The sequence below is a fragment of the Acomys russatus genome, chromosome 3, assembly GCF_903995435.1.
Source record: "Acomys russatus chromosome 3, mAcoRus1.1, whole genome shotgun sequence".
In the NCBI taxonomy this organism is placed as follows: Eukaryota; Metazoa; Chordata; class Mammalia; order Rodentia; family Muridae; genus Acomys; species Acomys russatus.
The window spans coordinates 59,843,197-59,866,033 of NC_067139.1; the positions used below are offsets into that span (position 1 = coordinate 59,843,197).

The window sequence follows — 22,837 nt, forward strand, 5'->3', positions numbered from 1 at the left end:
CGCGGCGCGGCCCGTTGTCTGTGTAGGGCTGAGAAGCCCCGAGGGCGGTGGGCGCTCCCTGTGGGGGCGGCGCGGGGTTGGCAGGGCCTGGACATGGCGCTTAGGGGCCGCTCCGCGGGAAGATGAATAAGGGCTGGTTGGAGCTGGAGAGTGACCCGGGTATGGAGGGTAAATGGGGGTAGGGGGGGGGAGGCGGATGGAAATGGAACGTGAATGCATGGAAAAATAATATTGTTATACTAAGGATCTTAAATAATGGTAGAAGATTTAGGTTAAGAGTAAATCTAGAAAAAAATAAAAATTTAAAAATATAGTAAGGAATGGATGGTGTGTGTGTGGTTGTTGTGTGTGTGTGTGTATTGGTGTGTGTGTGTGGTGTGTGTGTGTGAAGAATGATGTGGGGTGTGTGTGTGTGTGTGTGTTGTGTGTGTGTGTGTGTGTGTGTGTGTGTGGTGTGTGTGTGTGTGTGTGTGTGTGTGTGTGTGTGTGTGTGTGTGTGTGTGTGTGTGTGTGTGTGTGTTATGTGATGGCTGGGTGTGTGTGTGTGTGTGTGTGTGTCTGCTGTGTGTGTGTGTGTGTGTGTGTGTGTGTGTATATTGCTGCCTGGCTGGGGTGTGTGTGTGTGTGTGTGTGTGTGTCCTGAATGGATGGTGTGTGTGTGTGTGTGTGTGTGTGTGTGTGTGTGTCTGCCTGGATGGGGTGTGTGGTGTGTGTGTGTGTGTGTGTGTCTGTCTGCTGTGGGGTGTGTGGTGTGTGTGGTTGTGTGTGTGTCTGCCTGCTGGCTGGGGTGTGTGTGTGTGTGTGTGTGTGTCTGCCTGTGTGTGTGTGTGTGTGTGTGTCTCTCTGCCTGCCTGGCTGGGGTGTGTGTGTGTGTGTGTGTGTGTGTGTCTGCCTGCCTGGCTGGTGTGTGTGTGTGTGTGTGTGTGTGTGTGTGTGTGTCTGCCTGGCTGGGGTGTGTGTGTGTGTGTGTGTGTGTGTGTGTGTCTGGCTGTGTGTGTGTGTGGTGTGTGTGTGTGTGGTGTGTCTGCCTGGCTGGGGTGTGTGTGTGTGTGTGTGTCTGCCTGGCTGGGGTGTGTGTGTGTGTGTGTGTGTGTGTGTGTGTGTGTGTGTGTGTCTGCCTGGCTGGGGTGTGTGTGTGTGTGTGTGTGTGTGTGTGTGTGTGTGTGCCTGCCTGCTTGGCTGGGGTGTGTGGGTGTGTGGGTGTGTTGGTCCTTGAGTTCCCGCTGCAGAGCCTGGGCCTGTCCTGCCGACCTCTCCTTTCCTGATCGTAGGTGTCAAAGGGGTGCAAGTGGAGGAGATCTATGACCTTCAGAGTAAATGCCAGGGGTGAGTGGCTGGGGCACCCTTACCTCCGGAGGGCTGAGGACGGGCAGGGGAATATTACCCCTTCAAGGGAGGCAGTGTTAGACAACCCAAGTTGTATAAAATGCCACATAAGAAAGCCTCAGTCTTTGTGGGTGCCTTCCTTGGACTATTGTTTTTTCTTTCCAGTCTCCCCTCAGTGTTTGTCCTTAGGAGGTTGTAGCCCACCTTTCAACCCTAAGCACTCTGGGAGTACAGTTCAGCTGCCTTTTCTGGTTTTGCAGCGGGAAGCTCTGGTTGCGCAGTGTTGCACAGTGCCCTTTTAGTAAAGTGTACAACCCATTAATAACATAACCACGTATGCTGTGCCTTTAGTCACCATGCAGAATTTGTCCTGACCAGGAGTGGTGGCCTTTAATTCCAGTGCTTGGGAGGCAGAGGCAGGCAGATCTCTTGAGTTTGAGGCCAACCTAAGCTACATAGTGAGACCGTGTCTCAACAAAACTAAACAAAGTTGTCCTGTATTGACTGGTTTGAGTGCCAAGGCCCTTTGCAGGTACCTACGCTCAGGTTCTTGTTCTGGTGGTGTGTAGACTTGAGGCATAGAAAACCTCCTAACAGTACTGAAGCAAGAGGTCTGCTTCGTTTCCTAGAGATGAAGGGACGGGTTCGGAGGCTCATGTGCTTCCCTTGTTTCATTAGGGCTTGAGGCTGAGGTCCATAAGTGAGAGTTGGTACTTAAGTCCTTATCAAGGTTTTTGTGCCTTACACTGTGTTCCCACCTTGCTCCATCCCAGGCCTGCAGTTCCAGATTTCCTTCTTCTCTTGCCTAGACTTGATAATGAGACTGAGTGGGGTTTCAGAGCATCAAGCTCACACGTGACTGTCTGTGATAGGCTTCTGGGGGGTGAGGTCTCAGAGCCACATTGGCTACAGTATTGGTAAGAGTGAGGGTGTCAGGATAAGAGCCCTCCAGGGCGGAGGACTAGAGAGAGAAGGAAGGGGATGCTGATTGCCACTGCCTCTCGCTTCTCTAGGCCTGTATATGGATTCATCTTCCTGTTCAAATGGATCGAGGAACGCAGGTCCCGCCGCAAGGTTTCTACGTTGGTGGATGATACGTCCGTGATTGATGACGATATTGTGAATAACATGTTCTTTGCCCACCAGGTCTGCTGAGTTCTGAGCTTGTTTCAGGGCAGGATGCCAGTCTTTGTTTTGTTTGTTTCTGGTATTGTGTGGAAAGTGGCCGTGGGGAAAGCAGGCTGAAGAGCTAGACAGACCCTAGCTCCTTTTCCTTAAAGGAGTACCCCTTTTAGAGTAGAGCAGTGTCTTAATACATTCTCTGTGTCCCTGGATATAAGATATTTAGTTGTCCAAGTTAAGTGAATAAGGACTAGGGAAGACAAAGGAAACTAATGGGTATTGACATCATTTTTTAAAAACTCATTCTCAATAAATGTGGGCTTGGAGACACTTGGGGTAAAGGTGAGTGAGGGGTACATGAGGGGCTATTTTTGATTTACAGCTGATTCCCAACTCCTGTGCCACTCATGCCTTGCTGAGCGTGCTTCTGAACTGCAGCAATGTGGATCTGGGGCCTACCCTGAGTCGAATGAAGGATTTCACCAAAGGCTTCAGCCCTGAGGTACGCTTAACCATGCCTTAAATCATGGCTCACAGCTGGTGGGCACATCTGCTCCTCAGAGCTGTTGGTAGTGCCACTACATGGAATTTGGTACTGTTCGGTCATTTCTTTTTCAGATGATAATTAACATGTATTTAACTCATAAGTAATGTGGAAGGTACTTGATTTTAGCCTTCACCGTTAGAAAGGAGATGATAGAGGTAGAAAAGGAAGAGACCTTAGCTGGGCGTGGTGGCGCACATTTTTAATCCCAGCACTCGGGAGGCAGAGGCAGGCTGATCACTGAGTTTGAGGCCAGCCTGGTCTACAAAGTGAGTTCAGGACAGCCAGGGCTACACAGAGAGATCCTGTTTCGAAAAAACAAAATAAAAAAGGAAGAGATTTTAAGTCACCTATCTCAGAACCTTTTCTGTAGTTACTCTTTCTATCAGGCTGTGCTGCTCCCCAGTAACCACTGACTACTGTGTAAAGCCAGTATGGCCCATGTCTTTGGGAGGTCCTAGGCTCTCATCTGCCACCACTAGCCCGTTAGGAAAGTTCACTATGCTGTTCCTGCTTTCTTGAACTTTGCCCCTACCCAGAGGTTCACCAGAGAGAATCTGTTCTTATCTAGTCTTATTTTCTTTTCAGAGCAAAGGATATGCAATTGGCAATGCCCCTGAGCTGGCCAAGGCACATAATAGTCATGCCAGGTATGTGAGAACTGTGGGTGCTGATGTAGGGGAGGGATGGTGGAGGATGTCTCTGACTTGGTCCTTTTCCAGGCCAGAGCCACGTCACCTTCCTGAGAAGCAGAATGGCCTCAGTGCAGTGCGGACCATGGAGGCGTTCCACTTTGTCAGCTATGTGCCTATCACAGGGCGGCTCTTTGAATTGGATGGGTTGAAAGTCTACCCTATTGATCATGGTAGGCGTCCTGAGGAAAGGGCCTATTGGATTTCTCATTCTTCCTTCTGGTTATCTAGGTCTCAGGGCCTTTTAGGTGCTCGAGACTCAGTAGCATGAAATGGAAGAATGCCACAGATATCTAACTCTGGCTTTAATTTCATCTTGCACCATTTATGTGACTAGAGTAGCTGCTCAGCCATACTAATCTGTTAACCTTGGCTTCCCCCATCTCAGGCTTTCCCATCTACTGATTCCTCATCTTGGTCTTCCCTAGGGCCCTGGGGAGAGGATGAGGAGTGGACAGATAAAGCCCGAAGGGTCATCATGGAGCGAATCGGCCTTGCCACTGCAGGGTAAGGTCTCTCAGTTTGCCCTGTTTCCTTCTGGAGCTATGTCTGCCCCTTTGGGAGGGAAAGAGAAAAGCCTGATTATCTGTAAATTGTAAGGCCACATGATAGATCTGGCAAGATCAGGCTGAGTCTTGGGCTTCCAACTTCATGATTTCCTGCCTAGGCTGCCTGGACTGCTCTGGGCTGGGCTGGAGGAGGGACAAACCTTGGGGGGAGGCCTGGGTGGCACAGGTGTGCTGGCTCACTTCTGACGGGCCCCTCATATAGTTTATAGGAAGGTATAGCTCAGGTTTTGGGTGTATGTTGCTGGCTGCTGCCTTCCTATTGGAGTGGGGCTTGTACTTACAGGTGCAAATGTGACTATGGGGAGCTTTGCCAAGATATTTGCCTCAGTCTGACAGCGGGGCTGGGGTTGGAACTGCTCTCATGGCTGCCAATGTGACTGCAGGGAGCCCTACCATGACATTCGATTCAACCTGATGGCAGTGGTGCCTGACCGCAGGATCAAGTATGAGGCCAGGCTCCATGTATTGAAGGTGAACAGACAAACAGTTCTGGAGGCCCTGCAGCAGGTAAGTGGGCCTCCTGCCTGGCCATGCCAACCCAGTGTTCCCAGTCACTCCTACATTTTAGCATCTGTCTCTAATTCCCTGTCACAGTGCCTTGTAGAGTGAGGCTTTAACTAACCATTTCTTTCCTTTCCTTCCTCTGTAGTGTGGGAAGGGAATAGCTTCTAAAAAGAAGTTGTGGCTTGGCCTTTTTATTTTTCAGCAAATAAACGAATGGGTAGGGTCAAGGCCCTTAGCTATCTAAGGTGGAAACCTGGCTCTACCCTTTCTCCTCTAAGCTTTGAGTTCTGTTTTAAGCTGATTAGAGTAACACAGCCGGAGCTGATTCAGACCCACAAATCTCAAGAGTCACAACTGCCTGAGGAGAACAAGCCAGCCAGCAGCAAGTCCCCCATTGGGCTGGAGGCAGGCAGGGCCCCAGCGGCCTCTGAGTGCACTCACACAGGTACTGGAGGGAATTGGGGCCTCAGCCATCCAGCATAGCTTGATATGGGAGGCCCAGGCACTTCAAGAAGGTACTTGGGCAGTGGTACAGGGGCCCTAGCAGGAGGCCTGAAATTCCAGTACCTGAAGCTTTCCCCTCATAATACAAGGAAAGTAGAGTGAGCTTTTCCTAAAGGACCCCTGAAAAGGACTGTCATGACCGTAGACCCCTGTTCCTCTGTATTGGTATACTCACCATCACCCCCCCGCACCCGCCCCCATTATTTTCTCTATAGGCTGCCGCCTTGTTATGTCTTGGTTTTTTTCCATCTCATTGTGGAACTGTGACTTAGAGCTTACTGGTCTGTCCTGTTAGCTGCCTTCACTGGGGGGAAACAACTGTCACAGCATTGGGGAGACTGTAGGCTTTTCTTAAGGACCCAACTGAATGTCCTATCTATACTCTGCCTTGTCTCAGATGGTGCAGAGGAGGTGGCTGGTTCATGCCCACAAGCTCCGACCCACAGTCCTCCCAGCAAATCTAAGCTGGTGGTGAAGCCTCCAGGGAGCAGCCTCAATGGGGTTCCCCCAAACCCTACCCCTATTGTGCAGCGGCTGCCAGCCTTTCTAGACAATCACAATTATGCCAAATCCCCTATGCAGGTAAGATGGAAGCACCCTGGCAGGATTTCATCTGAGAGGCCACAGTGTCGGATTCCCAGTGTTATTCTTCTGACTCTCTGCTTGGGCTTTGATGAGCAGGCTCCTCTAAGATGCTCATATGCCCCACTGTAGCACAGTGGCATAGCCTTAAGGTGGCCAAGAGAGCTCTTCTGTCTTTAATCTATTTTGTGGGCTACACAGTTGGGCACACTACTTGGCACATAGGACGGTTTCACATGATAACTCAAAAGCATGTGGCAGGGCATTCTGTTTCTTTTAGAAGCACTTTGCACAGCTGAGAGCCAAGTTACTTTTCTCCCTAGCTGCCATCCCATGCCCAGCTTGGGTAAGCAGCAGCCCTCCTCATCACTGTTGTTGCTTGTCCTAGGAGGAGGAAGACCTGGCAGCAGGTGTGGGCCGCAGCCGAGTTCCAGTCCGACCACCCCAACAGTACTCTGATGATGAAGATGACTATGAAGATGATGAAGATGATGTGCAGAACACCAGTTCTGCCATCAGGTCAGTCCTGACTCTGAAAAACTTGCAGGCCTTGGGTGCTTCCTGTTCTGAATATTTCACCCTGTCTCTGAAAAGGCATTTCCACAGAGAACACTAGGCACTTAGAGAATGCTGGGCTGGGAGGAGCCTGGCCTGAGGGGCTAACCCCAAATCTTCAAGAAATCTGTGGTGGGTTTAGAAGGAGAGAAACATCTTACCATGTATCAAGAAATGTTTTGTTGAGGTGATCTTTCAATTGGACCTCAAGGGATTGGTGTAGGAAAAGGGGTTAAGATGGTTTATTGACTAGGATGGCAATTTTTTTTGGAGGATACTAGCGCTGGAAGTTTAGAAGTGAGTTAGATTAGAGTAGGTCCTGTCCGGCCACCTGTCTGTACTGTGGCACTTAGGGTACCATTGTGGTCAGATTGCCTGGAACAAGTGTAAGGAGCTTCCAGATTGGCTTGGGGAGAAGTGAGTATGTCTGAGCCATTCTGGACACTGCCGGGTGTGGTCACCTGGCCCATTCCCTCTTTTTACCTCTTATTGGACCCCACAGATACAAGCGGAAGGGGACAGGGAAGCCAGGATCGTTGAGCAATTCTTCAGATGGGCAGCTGTCAGTGCTGCAGCCCAACACCATCAATGTCTTAACTGAGAAGCTTCAAGAGTCTCAGAAAGACCTTTCAATTCCTCTGTCCATCAAGACTAGCAGTGGGGCTGGGAGTCCAGCTGTGGCTGTACCCACACACTCGCAGCCTTCACCCACCCCTAGCAATGAGAGTACGGACACAGCCTCTGAGATTGGCAGTGCTTTCAACTCACCCTTGCGCTCACCCATCCGCTCAGCCAACCCAACACGGCCCTCTAGCCCAGTCACCTCTCACATCTCCAAGGTGCTTTTTGGAGAAGATGACAGCCTACTGCGTGTTGACTGCATACGCTACAACCGTGCTGTCCGTGACCTGGGTCCTGTCATTAGCACAGGCCTGCTGCACCTTGCTGAAGATGGTGTACTGAGTCCCCTGGCGCTGGCAGGTGGGCCTTGGGCTTCCTCACCGACCCAAGGAGTAGGAGGGAGGTGGCCAGGTGACTACAAAGTATCATGGACTCTGATACATCTCTTTCTGTCCTCTCCCAGAGGGTGTGAAGGGCTCCTCACCTTCTACCAGATCAAGCCAAAGCAGCCAGGGGTCCAGCAGCCTGGAGGAGAAGGAGGTGGTGGAAGCCACAGATAGCAGAGAGAAGTCTGGGCTGAACAGGCACAGTGAGCCCTTGAGTGGAGAGAAGTACGCACCCAAGGTGAGTCTGTCTTAGCTTGCTTTTCCTAGCAGAGCGAAGGACCCAGGCCCCTAATCCCCGGTTTCTGGTCCTTGATTGGAATTGTGGTGTGAAAGTTGGTGGCTAGAGCTGGGTACCTGGAAGCTCCATGGACTGGCTGTTCACCCTTGCTTCTAGTTGCTTCTTAGTACTGGAGCTTTGGTGTCAGCAGGCCTCCTAATGCGCACAATACTGGGTTCTGGCAGGAGCTGCTGGCACTGCTAAAGTGTGTGGAAGCTGAGATTGCAAACTATGAGGCCTGTCTCAAGGAGGAGGTGGAGAAAAGGAAGAAGTTCAAGGTAGGTGCTCCCTCTACTGCCTGTTCCCCTGTCCTCCCCATGCATAGCTGTTCTGATGAGCTGTGGCCTTCTCTCTCACAGATTGATGACCAGCGAAGGACCCACAACTATGACGAGTTTATCTGTACCTTTATTTCCATGCTGGCTCAGGAAGGTGAGGGGTGCCTCCTATGCCCTACTTGTCCTACCCTGCTGAGAGCATGTTCCCCGCCCCTGCCCCCCCAATCCTTGCCCAAGAATGCTTCTGAGGCTGATCAGACTAAAGCACAGGGAGGGCTGAGAGAGCCTTGGTTCCTGGCCTGAACCTGGGAGTAAGCCACCCACTAAGGACGTTCTGCTTTACACAGGAATGCTGGCTAACCTAGTGGAACAGAACATCTCAGTGCGGCGCCGCCAAGGGGTCAGCATTGGTCGGCTTCACAAGCAGCGGAAGCCTGACCGGCGGAAACGCTCTCGCCCCTACAAGGCCAAACGCCAGTGAGGACCTCTGGCCCTGACTCTGCAGCCTCTCTTGCCGCAAGGCCCTCACCTCGGCCCCTCCCCCCAGTCACACTTTTCTAAGTATTATTGAGTAGTTCAGCTAGAGCCCAGGCCCTAGGAGTGGAAATGAGCTGTGTGTCTTGCATTATGCTCTGGGGCCTGGCAGGGGCAAGCTAGCCCCATAATGCTCAGGAAGCAGCAGCTGGAACTGGAGGAGCAGCAGGACCTGGCCTTGTTGCCTGGGCAGCAGCATATTTATCTATTGGAGATGTCTATTTTTTGGGGGGCTCCTGCCCATCTTGCCACTGTATTAACATGGCCAGCTTCCTCTGACTCTGCTTTCTCTCCCAGCAGCTGTCATTCTTCTGGGGCCAGCTCTCTATAACATAACAGAGTCCCAGCTGAGAAATTGAGAAGGCATTGGCCCTGGTGCTCTAACCGGTCCAAGTTGTAAAGAAGCTTGGCCTACTCTTCATTCCTCTTGGGAAAACAACAAACTCAGGGGCCTGGTTGCTGAGCTGGAGTAGGCATGGGATGTCCTAGTAGGATAAACATCCTACCAGGGTCCCACAGCTATAGTGGAGAGAAGTGTTCAGACTGTCCCAGCAGCATGCAGACTGTCCTAGTTCCATCCAGAGTGATGAGTGCTGTCAAAGCAAGGCTCTGGGCGCTTTGCCTTCAGTGTTGTGGCCCTGGCCATGGGCCTGCCTTGGGCTCCTAATCTCTGTCTCTGGGCTCAGAGGAGCCTCTCTCCAGCCACTCAGTATTACCATGTCTCCTCTTAGGGATGTCAGAGACAGGGCTGCTTGAATGAAGCTGGCACACGTCAATTCTCCGACTGCCAGCTTCCTTGGCCTCTTGCAAGGTACTCAGGGTAGGGGACAGGGTCAAGATGAGTTAGAACTTGTGTGTTCCCATAGGGCTAGAAGCCAATGGGGTAATAAGCACAGCACTGCTTGAAGCTCCAGCCCCAAACAGCCCTGTGCCCTCTGCTAGATATAGGTGATCCAAGCAGGCCCTGAACTGTACATAGTAACTGTGGGGGAGATGGTACAGCAGTCTGGCCCTTCTAGTTTCTGTAAATATTGGATCAGTGAGTGAATAAAAGTGTGCTATAGATGATCCTCTGCTTGCTGTCTTGAGGTCTGTATGCTGGGCTGTGGTGGAGCAAGAGACTGACTAGACTCCGGCTCAACTGTTGATAGTAAGGTAGTATGTATTCCTGAGCCAGAAATGGTTGGTTGCTATGGTAGGTCTGGGGTGGGATTTAAGACCTAAACTGAGGGGAAGGCTTCAGATGCGCTGTGGGCAAGATATACTGAGGTCAGATGTTCAGCTTTCACCAGATCAGGTGAAAGATCAGGCTTTGTACCTGGAAAGGTGCCGGGTCTCTGGATCAAGGCCAGATTGCCCATAGATCCTGGAGAGTCACTGGGAGCTGAGAGGTTGTGTGTCTTATCCTTACTGCATTAGGGCAGGCACAGCAGGCCAGAGCTGCCTCTGCCCCTCACTACTATATTGACTATTCTCTATTGAGACTGCTATAGCCCTTTCTCCTACAGTGGCCCTGTAGATGGGGCCTCACGTACACAGCCAAGGCAGAGCAGGACTTGCTGGAAAACCTTTAATCACCCTGGCCCTTCTATCTGGGTCTAGTAATCCAGGGCACAGATGAGGGCCACACCACGCTTTATCCAGTGTCGCTGAGGATGGTTGGTGGGGATCTCCACAGCAATGACGTAGTTGGTTGAATGACCTGTGGTTGATAATGTTCCTGGAGCAGGCAAGAAAGGGAGAAGGTTAGGTTATGCCCTGTCACAACTAGAGAAGGGCTGGATTAGGGGCAAGGGCAGAGAGTTTGATAGACTTGAGATGGGCATAGGGAGGGAGGGACCTGGCCTAAAAGTCAGGCTCTTTTGTGATTGGATCTGATCAAGGCTCAGGTCTGCCTAGAGTTATGACACGGAAGATGAAGTTGCTACCACCCGTTGAGCCCAGCACTGACTCTTTCCTGTCTTTGGTTTTGGTTCTTCCTCTGAGGTCCAGGTGAAAGATGGGGCCTGTAGGCTCCTAGTATGCACAGTAGATTACTAAGGAGGGCAAGTAGGCAGGGAAGTAAGCCTCTAGATGCTAACTTGCTGCTTTGAGCTCTGGACTGGCCCAAACTTCCACCAGCCTTCCTGGGGTCCGTGTAAACTTCCTAGACTCCCATCTGTTGTGTAGACTCTGTCTTGATTTGCCTTACCTGCACGGGTCAGCGTCTTGTAGATGGGGCACAGGTAGAAGTCCTGGTTCTCAATCTTGCGGTTGGCCACTGGTCTGAGCCAGATAACAGCCATCTCTGTGTATAGCTCTTTGGGCCGTGACTCAGCCAGCTGGAAATCCAGTGGGTCCCAGCGAGCACCTTCCAGGAACAGTCCATGGATATAGCACCCTATGACAGGCCTTTGCTCAATTTCTGATGGTGCCTGGGACAACACCTGTGGTAACAAGGTTAAGATTTGTGTCAGGAGGCAAATCTCCCTCCTGAAAGCTGCTGCCTGCCTATCATCTATCTGCTATATTAGTCAGTGAATGTAGTCTGCCCTGCCCCTCTGATTTCCTCAGGGGCTCTTGGCCTGGGTCTTTTCACCTCCTACTCAGAATTACCTCAACTTTTAGGTAATTATGGCCCACAGACCTTGAAATCAAAGGTGATGGTGTCAATAGAGATGATGAACTTCCGGGCAAAGTTCTGCAGAGTGCCTGTCAGGAAAGCCTGAGGGAAGAAGAAGCCACTGATCCAGAAGACAGCTGGGATGCCATTTTGGATCCAGGAATGCATGAAGTCCAGGCGCAACAGCAGGTCCATGATCCATGAAGCCAGTGGCTTGAGTGACGGGTAGGCCTTAGATTTCCAGAGCTCAGGCACAGTGTTGTTGTACAGGCTGGTGGACATCAGCTCCAGTTCCAAGGACATTACCACTAGCCCCTTGAGTGCCTTGAGCATGTCATTAAGTGTCTGTGTGATCACTTTTAGGAGCTTGTTGTACCTGTGGGGTCCATGGCAAGGTATTAGTGGGCTGGGGTTCAATGGCAGCATCTATGCCCCTCCATCTGAGACCACAGACTATGACAAGCACAAAAGCTAAGTGCAAAACTGGGTAAGGCATCCTGGGTACAATCCCAGCTCCGGCCCCAGCAAATATGTGACTTAAGACAGTCAACCTTAGCTGGGCATGGTGGTGCACGCCTTTAATCCCAGCATTCGGGAGGCAGAGGCAGGCAAATCTCTGTGAGTTTGAAGCCAGCCTGGTCTGCAAAGCAAGTTTAGGACAGCCATGGCTACACAGAGAAATCCTGTCTTGAAAAAAAAAGTCAATCTTAGGGATCAGTATATTCATCTATAAAATGATAAGCAGCTGGATTAGAGGACAGATGCTTAGCACTTAGCACACACCTATTGTTTCTCTATAGCACAGCGGCCCCTCACTCGGTTGGCTAAGGTGTGGCAGGAACTTACCTAATGACCTCCTGTACCAGCACCGTGTTCATTGATTCCTCATACAACACAGGGAACTTGTTTATCACCTCTTCCAAGTTAATAGGCTCAGGCACCTGGAACAGAATGTCCTCGGCCACATCTTCTACTAACTGCAGGAGTAAAGAGACATGAAGGGACAAGGCTAGCTACTCTTAGCCATGGCAGGTTTCTACTGGAAGAGTTGTACTCACAGGTGCAAGCAAGATGGGGCAGCCTGGCTCTGCCCCGACCTTGGCCCTGTCCCTCTTCTGCTACCCACCTCCTCCCGGCTCTGGCCACCCACAGAAGATGATTTGGGCTGCAGCTGGAGAATGGCACTGAATAAGGCGAAAGTCTCATTCTGGGCAAAGGTGATGTTGGCATTGTCATGCAGACCAAAGATCTCAGGCATGTCGTTGAGTGGAAGGGTCTTGATATAGGAGAGGTAGCCCTAGGAAGCAAGAGGGTGGGAACTGAAGGCCTTGGCTTGTTCTGCCCCTTCTAGAACTGAAGTAGTCTCTGTGATGCTGTATACTGTGGCTCTTGGTTTCCGCTCAGCCCGTTACTGCCGTCCCACTCTGTAGCTGTTCAAACCTGACGTGCTCCTTCTTGCCACAGTCCCCCATGTGGCACTCATCCAACCCAGCCACAGTTCAGAATGCTTCCCCCACCACCCTAGAAGTATGTCCTCAGGGAGTGTCCCTAACTGCTACCGACCCCCACCCCACCCAGCCTGCATTACCACCACACTGAGTGATACTTGGAATGGGTGAGGCAGGGTTCACCTCTCCCCACAGAGCCTGGTCACCAGATGTAACTGACCATGTTCCTTGCTGTGGGATGGGCTTTTTATTAGGTGCCCTGGAAGGCAGGGCTATACCTCCTTTCTACTGCCCCCTTCTGCATTAAGGCCCCATGGGGTCCCAGGAACTCCTGAGAACTCACACTGAGGTCATAGGTGGGTGGGATCTGGTGGTAGATGCCAGAGTCACTGTAGCTGTGCTCAGGAGAGAGCACATTAGGGTTGTAGAAATCTTCTAGTATGTTCATGACACAGCGGCGGTCCCAGTCATCAGTGACACGACCCCCATAGTTGATCTCTCCAGCTGTGTATTTGAGAACCTATGGGATGGGTGAACAAGAGTCTGTGGTGGCGCATGCCTTTAATCCCAGCACTCGGGAGGCAGAGGCAGGCGGATCACTGTGAGTTCGAGGCCAGCCTGGTCTACAAAGCAAGTCCAGGACAGCCAAGGCTACACAGAGAAACCCTGTCTCGAAACCCCCCCCAAAAAAGAGTCCCTATTAGAGGTGCCCCAGTCAGCGGCTCCCAGCCTGCCCCTTGCCTACCTTATAGGGGATGTCATCATATTCATCTAGAAACATCTTGAGCTGGCTGATGCAGATGCGTAGGTCTCCATCTGTGAACTCATAGGGGATATTGAAGCCCAGGGGCCCAAACTTACGACGTTCAAGTGCATTTCCATGGAACAAGCACAGAGATAGCAGCAGGGACTTGAACTCCACTATCTGCAGGACAGGAAGGGACAGGGTCATAAAAGGAAGAGTTGGCACAGGTAGATGGGTGCTTAGAATGTGCCTCACCTTTAAAAATGTTTCACTATGTGTATGAGTGTATGTGTATGTGCAGGAGTGCTGTTGCTGAAAGGCCACAGGTGTCAGGTCATTGAGAGCTGCCTGATGGGTGCTGGGAATTGAACTCAGGCCCTCTGGAAGAACAGCCAGTGTTCTTAACCCCTGAGCCATCATCTCTCTAGCTGATGCCTCACCTTTTGACAGGAGTGGAGGAAGTCATCACTGAGGCTGTTGTAGGATTTCAGCAGGTTGGCTTTGACACCACGTGGTGGTTCAATAGTCATCTTGGAGCCATTTTGTAGGATGGACACTGGGAATTTGTTGCTGGGCAGGCTGGTGAGCCATAAGCGGAAGTCTCGATGTACCTGGTGGCCACAGTGCCTCATGAGTATAAAGACGTAGGCTTAGGCTCCTTCTTCCATCCATGAACTCAAACTCACCCTCTGACTTACTCCTTTCCTGATTTGGTTGGGATATAAGGCTATGTGGACAACTGGCTAAGAACAGGGCTTAGTAGATCCTAGGGCCACCAGTCTGTCCTGGGTAGTCACCAGCCCCTCAAGACTCAGCAACTTGGAGGGCCAATAATAATCCAGTTAATAATCCAGAATAATCTAGTTGCATCATGGTACACATGCTTTGAATCTGGGTGTGGGCTGTGTGCTTTATGAGATCATCTCATGTAAGTATCCTCAGTCCTTGGTGGGTGGCTGGCTTAGTCCTTTCACTGATAAGGATCCAGTGACAGACAGATGGCACACCTTGTCAGGATTGATGTGCTCAATGAGACGCTCCAGGGCTGGCATCCAGCTGGGTGCCAAGTGGCAGTTCTGAAAGAAGACCCACTTGCCCCTCTCTATGGAGCTGCGCATCATAGCTTCTGCCCGAGGGCCCTGTGGAGACAGGAACATTGAGTAGGGGATAGCTGCTCATCTTCCCTAGCCTGCTTTGTCTTCCCTGCCTTACCCTTACCTGCCCCTGGCCCAAGGAGATGGCAGAAAACTTCTTGGAGAACTTCATTTCTTCTGCAAATTTGTAGAGGTCAGCAGCAGGGTCAGTGCCAGGTGACAGCACAAAGATGAGGGGTGTTGTGGAGTTGGACTCCTTGAACACTGCAGATAGATTGGCTGTCTGGAAGGATAGGGAGAGATGCTGAGCCCACCGGTGGCTAATGAGAGCCAAGCTTCAGGGCAAGGGAACAGACTCCTGAGGCTTCCTGGAACAGGTTCCAGAAGGGCCTTCGAGGTCCTAGAGCACCCTGTTCAAGAGTTCTAGCCTGGACAGGGCTGGAAGGTGGTCCTCAAAGCAGCTGTGTCCTTGAGACCCAGGATACCAACTCTGCCTTGAGGCCAGCACTTACCTGGGGCTCAATGAAGCGGGGTTCCAGGTGGTTGGCCACAAAATCCTGCATGGCATTAGTAACCTTGTCCCCACGCAGGCAACGGAGAACAAGTAGTTTCTGGAACTCGTCCAGGTATGTGTCCCAGATGCCAGGCAGTTGCTCCCTGCAACAAAGCCCACATCTCCTTGAAAGCCAGCCCTCGGGAAGCCACTGGCTCGTGGACTTTGTCAGGAGGATGGGGTTTCCCAGGAGAACAGGGCTAGAGGCATAGGGAGATGTGGCCATAGGTGCAGGACAATACTAGGCAATCTTTGAGAGAGGACCTGTGGGCAGGCTGTTCCTGGGTCGTCTCTTATGTTCCCGGTAGCATACTATAGGACCCAGCTCACCGGTGAGGCTCGACACTGTCAAAGATGGCCTGGAATTCTGAGAGGTGCTTCAGGAAGTCAGAAGAGAAGGTAGCAAAAGTTGACAGGTTTGAAAGTGCCAAGATGTCTCGCCAGGCCCGGTCTGATAGCCAGCTTGGTGCAGGGTTCTCAGTCACAATCTGGACGGAGCCTCCAGATAGGAGGTAGCGCCACTCAGCCTAGTAGAGTACAGGCTGAGTTGGTGTCCATATCCTGTACCCAGCTCCTTTGTGCTTCTGACTCTAGGCACCTCAACCAGAGAAACTGAGTTACTCTTAGTGTCTGCTACTCTGCTCTTTCTTGGATATAAGATCCATGAAAGCTCCTAACTATGTGAGGCTTAGGACAGCTGGTCCCTGGGGATGATCTCTCTGCTCAGCAGCACAGTTAAGGCTCTGAGAAGACCTGTGTTCATAGCATCAGTTGGGCCATATTAACCTAGAGTCCCCTGTTGTGCGTAAGCAAGGAACTGTGTTTCCAAACACCTCTATCCCTTTAACTGTGTTAGGCCCTTTTGCCTGGCTTTCCCTTTATACCTATCCTGGGCTCTCATGCCCGCAATAGGTGACCCCTCAGACAGACAGTTCTCGAGCCGTCTGCTTGCTCGTGCACCTGGTTGATCTTGCCCTCATTCATCATAATACGGACACACAGCAGGAAGGCGAACATCAGCTTGTGCTTCTCAAAGAGGCTGCGGCAGACGTTGCTGTAGAGGCTGTAGGTTAGGTAGCGGTTGATGTTGGTGATGCGCTTCTTCAGGTTGTCTACAGGGTGGAGAAGCAGTGGCAGAGCATGGGGAAATGGGAGGAGAGAGATAATCTCAGGGCCCAGCCTGGCCTCCAAGTCTCCTATCAGCTATCAGAGTAGTCTGTGCATCTCCCCGGACAGCTAGTGTCTCCAGCAAAGGGGCTCTAAGCAGGGTATGGATGAGAGGTGGCATGTTACTAGGTATCATGAGCGTGTAGCGTAAGAGGGCTCATATGTGTGCTCCACCATAGAAATGTGCCTATAGGTATTCCACCCACTTCAGAGCAGGCCTGGTGTGCCAGTGTGCCAGAGCTACCTGCCCTCTCTGAGTTGGCGATGCCTGAGAGGAAGATGTTGAGGAACCACTCGAGGGAGTACTGGTACATGGGGTCCACGTTGGCTAGGTCTGACACACAGAAGAAGAGGATCTGGGTGCGGACAGCCACAGGTATGTACTCCATGCGTGTGAGGTCAATGTCCTTCTCTGTCTGCTCTGCAATCCTGACCTTAGCCTGGGAAGAGGGGCAGCAGGAAAGAAAGGTGTTGGGTCCAGAGAAGCTGTAAAGAGCAGTAGGTAAAGTAGCTAAGAGGGTCAGGTTGGGAGGAAGACACTTCCCAACCTGGATCTCAGCAGCCTTCATCTTGGAAGCCTCTAGCACCTTGATAAGCTCCATGTCATCTACAGGGTTACCCTCAGAGGAACTGAGGCGGTACAGTATCTGATCTTCAATGTCCTTTAGCTCCTGGCGCATCTTGGCATTACTGATAATCAGCTGGTTCTTGGCCTCCTCCAGGTCAGGTCGTTCCTCAGCCACTACCTGGCCCAGGAGTTGGTCCTCTAGGCCACTGCCAGGAGAGGAGGACATCATGTTATAACACCCTGGGAACTCCAGAGATCCATGTGATGCCCACACTTAATCAAGAAACCAGCACCGCTGCCAGCGTCAGCCTGGGAGGCCTAGCCTCGATCTGTAGGGCCAATGCAGGGCTGCTTTCAAACCAATGGTTCTCAGTGAGACTTTACATAGCAGAGGCTAGCCTGCTAGATCCAGAGTTGTTCTTTGGCAAAGGGGCCTGTGAATGATCAAGTAAGACAAGGCTTAAGAGAGTCTATTTCCCATCTATTGTTTGAAGCTACTCAAATGAAGGCTTTAGTATTTAGCAGAGAGTGTGTGTGTGTGTGTGTGTGTGTATGTGTGTGTGTGTGTGTGTGTGTGTGTGTGTGTGTGTGTGTGTGTGTGTGTAGAGGGAATGAGGAATATTCTTAGATGGAAATGAAGCCAAGTAAGAGGAGCCAACAGAGGGTCTGGAAAGTCTTGGGATGCCAAAGTACCTGGGAGGAAGAGCAGGAAAGACAGACCTGTTGAGTCCTGCAGCTTAGGGATAGCCAAGGACAGCTGTCCGGAAGGGACAGCTGATGCTGGTGTTCTCTTGGGTGGAGGCTTACCTGGGTGACAAGGTAAAGTTGATGAGGGTGAGTTTGGTGGAGACCTCTGGTGTATAGTGAGGGTTGGGCAGCTTGGTGGTGATGTACATCCTGAAGTCCTCATGGTAGGGGATCACTGTGTCCCCCAACTTCAGCACCGTGTTCCCTTGCTGCTTGTATGTCTGTAGTAGGCAGGATGGGCGGCACTGTGGTTGGAGTGTGGACAGATCCTTGTCCAGGCCTGTAGCCCAGAGCTTCCCTGTCCTCGACAGGCCTACCTGCTTGAGCAGCACAGGCTCCAGGGCTGGATCCAGCTCCTCACCCACATTTTCTAGAAGGCATGGCTTGCCAAAGCGGATAGCATTTTCCATGCTGCGCAGGAAGTCCCGGTCACTCAGCTTGAGCACATCCAGCCCATTATCCTTCTCCTGCAGGGAGAGGTGGGGTTGTAGGAGCTTAGAGTAGGCCCAGGGCTCAGTTGTTTCCCCAGCATTGAGGAAGACAGCCAGGCCTGTTGGAGGAGGCGCCGTCGGTGGGTCCGCTTACCAGGTTCTTGATCCATTTGTTAGCCTGACTCTGAGGGTCAATGAAGTGGGTCCAACGCTGGGAGAATTGGTTGATGACCCCATTCTCCACTGATAGAGTGTCATTGGGGAGGCCAGCAATCTGTAGGAAGCCAGGTGCCGTGCTGGGTCAGGGGTCTTAAATGAGCACCACTGGCTGGGACATGAGCTACTCCCACCTGGGTTTGGCTGTAGATTTCTCTTTGTTGTATGCTTTGGATGGGGGCATGAGGGAGGCAGGTGGCAGTGTATTCAAAGTCTTGTCTCCAGGACTCCCTCCTGCTCCTGGGAAGTCTCCAATGCTCTCCTTTGCTCATCCTTTCTGTCCATATGCCCACTGTGTGCTTGCTTAGTGATACCACCTTCACAGCGCCCACATCCCTTTGGCCCGTCTTGCATTTGCCCACACTTGGCCCCTCTCTCTGTTTTGGGGGGCCTGGCTTACACTTGAAACCTCTTCCTACAGCTGCTAGGCCTGGTACTTTTTTCCTACTCATCACCCTCTTACTACACTCAGGAGGGTCCAGAGGAGGCATCCATGCACTAGGCTTGGGAAAGGAGGGTAGGAAGGAGGCAGGAGGCCCTAGGAGCAGCCTGAAGCACGTACTGACACCTCCTGATACTTACCTGCCAGGAGCGGATCTTCACGGGGTTTCCCAGTGTTGTAATCAGTGTGGGCTTGGAGGTGTGCGGGACATGGTGAACTGTGAGCTGCCTCACCCACTGCTCATAGAGTGTTGTGCGGTACTGGCCCTGGAGAGATGTAAAACTTAACACCACCACACTAGACACACAGCATTCTGCTCACCTCTTGATACAACACTGCACGTAGAAGTCAGGTCTCAGGTGACACTGTAGATACGTCAGACCTACTTGGGTCCTACAAACCACAGAACCTTGTCTATAGAATGGGTCATTTCTGCAGTGTCTTCCCAAAAGATGCCTGTGAGGATTAACTGGGACACACACAATGATGCGTTTAGAGCAGTGTCTGGCATAGGTGCACATGTGTGAGCCTTTATATTCTGCCAGTGGGGGCTCTTCTGACTTGTGTGCACAGCTATGCTCAGCACCTGCAGGCTACAATGTCCTCAGAGAGGTAAGACCTTGAGGGAGGGTCTCTCTGTGGGATGAAGCTGTTCAGGGGTAGTGTGGAGGGCTCTTTACCGTAAAGGGGCCCAGGTAGGCCACAAAGCCAGCAGCTACCAGCACATCCCCAGAAATGTTGTCTAGCATATTCTCCAGATTCTCCACGGTCTCCTGCCAGCGAACCTTCTCGTCTGATAGCCCGTTGATAAGCTGTAGAAGCAGGCTTATGGACTGGGCTCTGGGAAGCTGGGCTGGGGCCAGGGCTGGCCCTGCCTACCATGGCCCCACCCATAGGTTGCTAAAAAGGGGATGGGGAGAGCCAACCCATAATTGTTCCACACCACCCAAGCCTTTTTCTTCCCAGTGGGCCTGCCTGTGGGCTCCTGAGGAGGGGCATGCACCTTGTCAGCTCGGCCTAGGCGCTGCTCACACTGTTCACACTTCATCTCCAGCTCCTCCTTCTTGGCCACACACTCTCGGTACTTGGCCTTCATTGTAGCAATGCCGTCTTCCACTTCCCGCAGGTGCTGCTTTGCCTCCTCTAGGATCCTTTGTGTCACTTCCAGGTCATCCTGGGCTTCCCGTAAGGCTTGCTGCAGGCAGAAAGAGGGCCAGTTCGGAGCCAGGACCAGGATAGGAGAGCCCGCCCCCGTTAGCTCTGTACAGTCCTTACTCGTTTGGGCTCCACGGCCTTGGCTACAAAGTGGTACTTGTGCATGGCGCGAACCCACTGGCAGATAGACGTGCAGGCCTTGGACACCTTGGCAATGGCGGCCGGCTGGAATTCCTCATTGTCGATGTATGGCTGGATGGCTTTGATAATTGCCTCCCCAATGTTGTCCTGAGGCGGAAATCGCGAATCTTAGGACACTGCTTCCCAAGAGGGACCACTAAGAGCCTGCTTCCCTACATCTCAGGTGCCGGAGAGCCTTGCACACCCTTGCTCTGTCCCACCTGAGTCCAACCATTCACTGCTGATGGGTCTGGGAACCTGTTCTGCTAGCAGGCTGTCAGCACAGCTAAGGCAAGCCCGGGGGAACCAGAGCTCAGGCTGTGAGCCCTCCTGGATTGGGTGCCTCTCTAAGAAGGGTGTGTCTGGGCCTGCCCATGTGGGCCAGGCGGCCAGCAGTCAGTGAACTTCAGAACTGAGGAGGCGTTCCCTGAAGGGGCTGTGGGCTCCAGGCTGACCTAACCATGGCATGGCCCAAGAGAACAGATACCCATGGACACTGAAAATCCCAATGGCTGTACGGAGAACCTAGAGACAGCCAGAGGAAGCTAACACTCAGGGAGGGAGATAATTAACACAGAGCAAGCAGGTGGTGAACTTCTTGACTTGGACCAGTGAAAAAAAGAAATCTCCAAGGTCATGGAGCCTCAGAGTGACCGTGGGTGATGTCCTGTAGGCACAGAAGCCTGTCCTGATCCCAGTTTCCTCAATAGGGGGAGGGGGATGCTGTCATCTCTCCAGCTCCTTGGGGCAGGCTCTATGTCCCCCATGGGGCATGTGTGCTGTAACTGGTGGTGGGACAGGCACCTGCAGACACTGATATGAAAGGTACTTCTCCATCTCCCATTCTGCTGTGTCCTCTGCCCACTGATTTGCCCATGTGCTTAGCATGGTTACCTTGTCAAACTTGAAGAGGCTTTCAAGGAAGCGGCCTGGGTCTTGCAGCAGCCCTTTGCCTGGCTCCCAGTAGTCATCCACTTTGGAGCCTGGCTTCTCTCCAGGTACCTTCTTAGGCTTGATGCCCTTCATGATGCACACAGCTTCTATGACCAACTTCACTCCTGGGGGTGGGCGCTGCATGGCACGCACCTGTGGGCCATGCCAAGAGGTGTAGAAGGGTAAAGTGGGCCCCATCAATCTAGTCTTTACTGCCATAGGACCTAGAGCGCTGGGACTGCCTGGGGACAGCACAAGGAAAGTAGAGCAAGTAGCTAGGATCTGACCCTCATTCTGCCCTCACCTATTGCACACGGTCACCAAAAGATGTGCAGAGGGTGGGCTTAAAGACACCATCAGGATTTTAGAGGACACCAGAAAGGGATATGGTAGTGAGTGTGAGATGACGCCTGGCTGCCCACCTCTGTCACATCATTCTTGTTGAGGTTTCGAAGGCTGGCCAGGGCTGCATCCAGGGCCGGCAGCGCCTCGTCCAGGTCCTTCTGAGCATCATCAGCAATAGCTTGGGCCTTACTGGCCTTCTCATTGGCCTTAATCTCCTCTGCTTGCACCGACTTTCGCGTCTCCTCAGCTAAAGCTGTGTCCACCTGGGGATGGGAGCCGGGGGATCCAGTTAGTGACTAGTGACAAGGACAGGAGTACAAACCTCTTCTTCGGAGGATGGGACGTTCACTTTTTCCAAGGGCCTTCTGAGTTGCAATAGGCTATAGAGACCTGGTAAGGCCTTCTGTATCTTGAATGCCCACAACAGCGCTTAGGAGTTTCTAGGTTTGGGCATTCCAGCCCTACTGGCCTTCATGGTCATCTATACATGAAGCAAAGACAGACCTCCCCACTTATTCAGAGAACACTTTGTAATACTCCATAGAACTGGTCACTTGGACACGGCCAGGAAGCTGTATGTTGATGATGGTATGTGCTAGGAGGACTGAGCCCTCTGCGCAGGATCTGCGTGTCTGCTGTGGCGGGCCTACCACTAGGTCGGAGTTGTGATCATCATCATTTCCTGGCCTGTTTGGGTTCCTCTGTCCTGTCTTGTAGATGCACTGTCTTAAAGTACTAATAGTTCTGCCTACGTGTTTGTCAAGTAAATGAGCAGCTAGGGAAAGAGGAATCTGAAACACACAAAGGTTAAAGGACTGTGAAGGCCATGGGCTAGCCATGTGATGCCTTGAGATGTTGACCATCCTCAGACAGGATCAGAGACGGGGGTGGGGGTGGGGGACTCTAGAGCAGTCTGTGAGCACCCCAACCTTGATCTGATCCATAGTGAGCAAGGTGTCCTTGGCAGCCTCTTCCAGCATGGGGCGCATTATCTCCAGCTCCTCTTGCATCTTGGCCACATCCTCAGCCGTGCGTAAAAGCTGAGTTTAGGAGCAGAGAAAACAAAACAAAACAAAACAAAAAAACCCAAAGGTGTTACAGGGATTAGAGAGAGGCCAGGCCTCAGGGTTCTGAGGAGAGGAGCCTGCTGGATCACCTTCACTCGTGGCCCCCAGGTTGCTCAGTGGTCACTAGAGGCGGCAGCTGCACTGGTTCCCTGAGGCGTGGTGGGTACCTCTGCTGCCCTTGCCTTTCCCTGTTCATTTTTATTCCTTCACTGAGAAGGAAGTCATCCTTTGCAGCACTTTGGGCTATGGCTTGAAATGCCAGGTCACCTTGGCATCAAAGACTGCTAAGGCCCAGCAGGTCTACCTTGTCAAGGCCACTCTTCATGCGGTGTTTGGCAGTCTTCAGTTCCATTTTCTTCTGCCCAATGAGGATGGAGAAAATATTGAGCAGCTCCAAGTAGCTCTTGGGGGTCACGTAGTTGTGGCGGGCCAGCTCTGCCAGATACTCAATACATTTCTTGGCCACTGACTGGTGGATATATACGCAAACCTGGATCTGTGAAGGGGAGACCATGGATGCTTGTGGCATTTCAGCAAAGACTAGGTACCAGGTACCCACAAAGCTACTGTGTCCTGGTCCTGAGGAAAGGGCTATAGCACAACTATACCTCACACTAATGGTTTCCTAAGATCCTCACAACCTCCATGTC

The 22,837-nt window shown here is 52.0% G+C and overlaps 2 protein-coding genes across 2 annotated transcripts in view; one reads left to right on the forward strand and one right to left on the reverse strand.

Moving 5' to 3' along the window:
• The first annotated feature begins 161 nt into the window (after positions 1–161).
• Bap1 (BRCA1 associated protein 1) lies at positions 162–8,651 on the forward strand. Its single transcript, XM_051143325.1, has 16 exons — positions 162–168; positions 1,218–1,326; positions 2,340–2,472; positions 2,831–2,950; positions 3,581–3,642; positions 3,715–3,857; positions 4,113–4,191; positions 4,637–4,760; positions 5,055–5,202; positions 5,659–5,843; positions 6,232–6,362; positions 6,901–7,379; positions 7,483–7,643; positions 7,868–7,960; positions 8,042–8,114; positions 8,308–8,651. The coding sequence occupies exons 1-16, from the start codon at positions 162–164 to the stop codon at positions 8,439–8,441; spliced, it is 2,181 nt and encodes a 726-aa protein (XP_050999282.1). The 3' UTR covers positions 8,442–8,651.
• A 1,424-nt stretch (positions 8,652–10,075) lies between these two features.
• The window catches only part of Dnah1 (dynein axonemal heavy chain 1), a 65,327-nt gene continuing 52,565 nt past the window's right edge, over positions 10,076–22,837 (reverse strand). Inside the window, 26 exon segments of the mRNA XM_051141589.1 lie at positions 10,076–10,214; positions 10,686–10,920; positions 11,121–11,472; positions 11,943–12,073; positions 12,223–12,393; positions 12,888–13,064; positions 13,290–13,469; positions 13,730–13,900; positions 14,297–14,428; positions 14,508–14,666; positions 14,896–15,040; positions 15,267–15,463; positions 15,897–16,048; positions 16,348–16,543; positions 16,652–16,877; positions 17,479–17,639; positions 17,736–17,885; positions 18,004–18,123; positions 18,648–18,773; positions 19,188–19,319; positions 19,511–19,702; positions 19,783–19,950; positions 20,737–20,928; positions 21,198–21,383; positions 22,050–22,160; positions 22,492–22,683. Of these exon segments, the coding sequence (XP_050997546.1) occupies positions 10,093–10,214; positions 10,686–10,920; positions 11,121–11,472; positions 11,943–12,073; positions 12,223–12,393; positions 12,888–13,064; positions 13,290–13,469; positions 13,730–13,900; positions 14,297–14,428; positions 14,508–14,666; positions 14,896–15,040; positions 15,267–15,463; positions 15,897–16,048; positions 16,348–16,543; positions 16,652–16,877; positions 17,479–17,639; positions 17,736–17,885; positions 18,004–18,123; positions 18,648–18,773; positions 19,188–19,319; positions 19,511–19,702; positions 19,783–19,950; positions 20,737–20,928; positions 21,198–21,383; positions 22,050–22,160; positions 22,492–22,683 (4,476 nt within the window). The 3' untranslated portion in view covers positions 10,076–10,092.